The 6,000-nt window shown below is 39.6% G+C and overlaps 1 protein-coding gene across 1 annotated transcript in view; it reads left to right on the top strand.

The window, feature by feature from the left end:
• Window positions 1–1,046: 1,046 nt before the first annotated feature.
• Window positions 1,047–6,000, top strand: part of LOC139730806 (carnitine O-palmitoyltransferase 1, liver isoform-like) — a 52,459-nt gene continuing 47,505 nt past the window's right edge. The window contains exons 1-2 of the mRNA XM_071641674.1: window positions 1,047–1,348; window positions 2,336–2,490. Coding sequence (XP_071497775.1) covers window positions 1,218–1,348; window positions 2,336–2,490 — 286 coding nt within the window. The 5' untranslated portion in view covers window positions 1,047–1,217. The remainder of the gene's footprint in view (window positions 1,349–2,335; window positions 2,491–6,000) is intronic.

Below are 6,000 nucleotides of genomic sequence, written 5' to 3'. Positions count from 1 at the left end.
CAATACATAATTGTTTATGAAAGAAGAGGGACAGAAAAACAACAACACAATTGACGTGGAGAGGGAGGATGAGAAGTTTTATTCAATTTACCGATGTTTTTTATTTCTATATACTCATTATAGGTGAACAGAATGGATCACATCGCATAGACGCAACTTAGGTAAACGAGAAGAAGTTTCAGACGGGGTAGCCCTTTTTTGCGCAAAGTATGAAAAACAGAAAACGATTGATGGAGAACAATTTAGACTTTCTCCGATGGAGTAGCTTATTTGTTTGCTTGTTTCACTATATCATTTTGTAATGATTCTATTATTATTCATTTAGGCCTATCTATTATTTTGTTTGGCGAATTGCCCGTAGCGGATAATATTCAGAATTGGACCACACATATGCGGCCATCCCTCAGTCTTTGGAGAGATGGTTGTATGCTGATTATAATAACTACAGTAACCACAGTAACAACTAATTATGTTCACGGCTGATTGGTTGTTCCCTATCTTCCTGTCATCATAGTTACTGCAGTATATGCCTTCATCGTAATTCACAAAAGTATAGGCCTGCGGGGAAAGTGACCCCACATGCACCTCGATCTCTTTCCCCTCGTCTCTTCCTTCATTTTGACAACCTACGAGATGGCAATGCAATACGATACTTTCTCAGTAGGCCATTGCAAAAACTGTGAATACATATGTGGGAAAACCGAGTTCTTACGCCTACTAACTTGTAGTCATTAGAATAGATGCACCCAGGGTTATTTTATTAATCACTTTTTTTTTTCTCTCGATGTGGATACGAGGGTTGTTTACGATAGGGTTCGCTGAGCACGTGTACGCGCGTTGAGTATGCAAGAGCCCAGCTGAACGGCGGGCACGCCCATCCATGCATGTTTGGATGTAGACGCGGTGCTTGCCAACCAATCCCCTCGTGTTCCATCGTATCCTATCAACTACATTTCGTATTTTTCTTTTGCGTGCCTTCACGTACACTTACAAATATACGGGCTAGCTAGCTGTGTAGCTCTCAGAGACAACCCTGGATGCGGGCGAGCTGCCGGACCCTGTCGTCGACGATGCGATGTGTGTACCTCAAAATATCAAAAACAGTCATTAGCCGTAGGATATTAACGAGTATTTATCGTGAGTTTGGATACTATTACGATTGTTATCTTTATCAGTATCACACACAAATTCAACCTTCATAAATCCACGATCACAGAATGGCTGAAGCGAGAAGCGCTGTTGTTCGCGAGCCAAAAGTCGAGTATTTCTCCAGCACGGGGGAAAATACGTGGGAGAGTCGTTTGGAGAGATACCGCAGATCGTCCATGAGAAATTTCTTTCGTACAAGGTAAGAAGTGTTGTCCAATGAATTGTGGTTGATCCTTCATGGCTCTAGGATAATTACCCCATGGACAATTACCCTAGACCTTTCCCGTTACCTCAATAAACCCTGTAATACTAATTCTGAACGGATTAAATCCTATCCATGGTCGGCATGGATAACCATATCATTACACCGGTGTTTAGCTGGGTGGGGCGGTATTAAATCGTCCGAGTAAATTTACGTTCTAGAACTTCTACATCGTTTTGCGTTTGTTTTGTAGTGTTAAGAAGCATTTTAAAAATCATACAAACAAACAAACAAACAAAAATATACAGACACCTACCGTCGGATGAATCTCTGACTCCTGTCCTGAGCTGTTTGTGGAATCTGGAATACCTACAGATCCAGATCTCTATCCCTGTTCTGATGAATGTCTTGCATTCTGCCAACTCCATATAGATTATTTATCTAAATGCTTGAACAAGAAAGATAGCCTACAAATTAATAGATCCCAATAACAAATATTTACCCCGCAATAATTGCAAGTTTGGTAAGCAGTCGTTGATAGATTACATATTCGCTTAGAGTTCTAGACACAATGATGTCGATGTAAAATTTGAGATATTTCAGAAGAGTTCCTTTTGTATACCTCTAATCGAAATATTATAGGGAGTCAACATTATGGAAAAGATTGTTACTGACAATCGAGCCTAGCAGATATTTAAAATGTGTATACTAATGCTATAAAAACCTACCAGGTAAATGTATACTTAGAAGAAAAAAAAATAACCCCAACTCTGCTATTATTCATGAATCAGGATTTCTGACTTGGTTGAATGAAATTTTTGATTATGTAAAATTACGTTCAAATGTGTCACCACTATCAGTATTTGGTAATGGTATTTAATTACATTTCAAATATTCTTAGAAGGTAGGCCTATGTACATATGGAACCCTTGCAAAATGATTCATCACATTTATGATTCATTCCCCCTCCCCCCCCCCCCCCAGAAATCTGATCCTAAATGGTCTTTGGCCGACCTCTCCGTGGAACTTGTGCACTGCTGTCATTGGTCTGTCGTTGATCATGTCGGTGGAGCTTTCCTTCCTAAAACCCATCCACGATGCCCTGTGGGGGGTGTCCAAATCACTCACCGTCTGCGAGGGTGAGTTCCTTCATGCCAACCTCCATTGTATCTCATTATAGGCATGTCTAGAACATCAGACTGAAGTTCAAACTAGCAGGCTATTTTGTTGTTTAGGAAAAATAGCCCAATGCTATGAATGAGCATCTTCATTAGCTCGAAAATAGCCTGCTTGGGAAATTGGCCCAAAACTGATGATCGTCACCGACACCTGATTATGTGCATCTTAGTGAGTACATTCAGGTGTCTGGACAATAACGATTGTGTGATCATGTATCGTCACTAACAAAAGGATCGTTTCCCTCATTTCAGTCTTGTTTCGCTGATGTGCCTTTCTCAGACGGAAATGTCTTTGAATAAATACAGATGATGAGGAGCAGCAAACCTGAGATCATGACAAATTTTGTGCCAAAAGATGGGTAATTGCTGATTCGCACATTTTCACACACGCATAAGATCTTGCCTAATGGCAAGATATCTGTTCTCTTCTATTACCGTCCCTTTTTGCTCTGGAATAAGCTGCCAGAGAAAAGTGAAATATTGAGATCACAAATGACAATCATTCATTCTGCCAAAATGTTAGCTTTCTTTTAAAAACTGCCTGCTTCTCCCAAGCGAAATTGTTTGAGGTGTGATTTCCTAACATACACCACAACTGCAGATTCACTTCACTCGATTTTTGTGAGTTATTTTCTTCTGCGCATATAGTTTTAGATTTCTCGAATCTCCGTCTTGTTCTTCTCCCGGCTTGCTGGCGGTGACGATCATGGGATCAAAGCAGTGAAGCATGCTAAAGATGTCTTTGCGGCGCTTTTGAGATGTACGGGTGTATGAATTAATTAACGATACGATGAATGTCCATGTGTATTAGGTCCATGGTGTAGTCAATCCTGTTCAAACAAAGAATGATCTTGCGTAGACCAGATTGACCAGAATGATCCATCAATTAACACTTGGGAAAGCATCCGTTTCATTATTTTGCGTTGAATGTATTTTAATAATCTCTTTCTATTGATATTGCTTAAATACCACTTTTGCTGTCACATGGATGTGCTGGCAAGCAGCATTTATGAGGAAAATGAATAATCATTACATCACAAATGCTTATCCCAGTGAATTTAAAAACCAATATGCCTGTTGGTATGAATGAACTTTTTTCTGCTCATGCACAAAGTGGAATTGCGAACTGGCTTATTATTGCACTGATTCAGAAATTGGCGCACTATTTCATGAACAAGACCACGATATTTGGGGAAATTTTTCCGATCAAATGGTGTGGTTTTACAGCTCTATTTATAATTTGCATCTTCATGGTACACTACGTATAGTGGGTTGATTTGACATCATGCTAATTTTCTAACCACAAAAGTTTCATGCTATTTTAAAACTTTAGTCCGATGAAGACAGGCCTTTTGAGCATGTGAATAGGGTTTCTGACTGTACCATTACATGGCAATTATGCCACCGCAAAGAATGAGAAATAGAAGAGTAGGTACAGGATATCAAGCATAATCTACCTTATGGTAGTACTTGAGAGAATTATTAAATACAATTATATCTTACAAATGTTTCGTTTGACTTGTCAATTTCTGTGACAAGTTATGTTGAGAGTCTCTTTGGTATGACATGTGTTTCTCTGTGATTATTTCTAAGAATTGGGATTAAATTCTCTTGGTTGATCAAATCAAGAGTTACAAATGCAGAGTATGTACTGTAAATGTCACATAGTATGTAAATGTCAGAGTGGTGTAAACATGCTTGCTGTTTGCTGTGCATGAGATTTGGCCTGTTTCCATCACTGTAGGTATGCCGTGCCTTTCAGAGCTCTTGAAATAGTTAAAAAGAAATTGAAAAGAATTCCAGTACTTTTATTTGTTTAGAGCAGTTAGCTCAAAAGAGTATGATTGTGTGTTTTTCTGCTTTCCTTCACCACAAAAGATTGAACTTTAGAGCAGAGCTCTAGGTTCCTTCTAGCACTTCCCTGCTTAGACTGGTCCAACTTCTATTAAATCAAGGCCAGACATTTTTTTTTTTTTTTGAAAGCCAGGCTGTCAAGTTTATCCTTGACAAGGTGACATTGACACCAAAAAGGCCAGCTGGTTTCGTGTGACAAGTGCCTCGATGCAGGAAGTCCCACCAAGTGAAGATTGCAGACCTATCCTTTGACAAGTACCAGGAGATGTTTCTTGTGGCTATTAGACCCCGTTTACAGTGCGGGGCTGGACCGAGCCCCGCAATTTTGTCCGTTTACACTGCCGGGCTCGGCCACGCTTTTAATTCAAACCTTTCAATATTTTGTCGTAGTGGCGCTCTGCTTGTAAACAAATGCAATTTGGTATAGCTTGGTTTTCAGACCCTTTGCCAACTGGATTCCGTGGTTCGTCGCCGTTCGGGCAAAGTCCTTTGCCAAAGGAAAAATCCTTTGCAGGACCAAACCACCTTAAACTATACTAGTTTTCAACGTTGAGGGGGTTAATATCCTGAATAACGAAATAGTAAGGGCAGAGGGTTTGGCGGCCAGACTGAAATTGGCCGCGCATTTGGCCCAGTTTGCGTTTACACTGAGAAAAGGCCGCACTCGGCCGCGGCCGAGACCACCTCCAGAGTGTGGCCAAATGCGCGGCCAACTTTGGCCCGCATTTGGCCTTTTGCGCGTTTACACTGAAATGAAGGCGGGCTCTGCTGCGGCCGAACTTCACACTGTAAACGGGGTCCAAGTTTATGTGCTGAAATTTTCCCCTTGCTCCATTAAACTACAACATGGCTTGTAAACAATGCACTGACACCATGTTAGTGCTACTAAAATGTAGGGCTTCAAAATGTATTGTTTGAAAGGATGGTATAATAGTATTGGTTGAGATAAGGATTCAAATCTCAACTTCTTGCGAGATACCTAAAAATCACTTTATGATGTTGAAAAGCATACATTCTTAGAGGAATTCAAAGTTTATTTGATGAAAATCAGCTTTGAAATGCCGAGATATCCAAAAAACAAAGTAAAACAAAGTGATCCTAATAAAAGGTGAGTCCCACCTTTTATTTGAATTGCTTTGTTTTGGATATTGCAGCCATTTCAAAACCAATTTTCATCTAATAAATCATGAATTCCTCTTTAGAATTACATGCTCTTTCATATTTCATTAGAGGTTTCTCATTATCAAAAAAAAGATCATTTTTTATCTCTATGAATCAGTGTTGGACATTATATGTTAATATCATCTCTCATTTTAGCAGAAACTTGTGTACATATATTGATAGCATATCACCTAAATGTGTTTGCCAAAATCTAACATTTTTAGGTGATACGCTTTCAGGGTGCGTCGAGGTGCTTTCAGTGTATCACCTATTGTGTTTGTCAAAATCTTTCTTTCTTCTTTATTTCTGCTGAGTTTTTTGTGGTCGCTATATCTCAGAGCATGCTATCACCATTTCACATGCAATTTTCCATGAACATGAAAAAAAAAAGGCCTGTTCATAGTTTCACAAGGGCACTGGTTGGCATGTGTGTTATTTTGTGCCTGTTTTTACATG

This window comes from Diadema antillarum, unplaced genomic scaffold, assembly GCF_040938485.1.
Source record: "Diadema antillarum isolate AM-2024a unplaced genomic scaffold, OU_Dant_1.0 seq00000338_RagTag, whole genome shotgun sequence".
Taxonomy (NCBI): domain Eukaryota; kingdom Metazoa; phylum Echinodermata; class Echinoidea; order Diadematoida; family Diadematidae; genus Diadema; species Diadema antillarum.
This window is presented reverse-complemented; position numbering and strand designations above follow the sequence as displayed.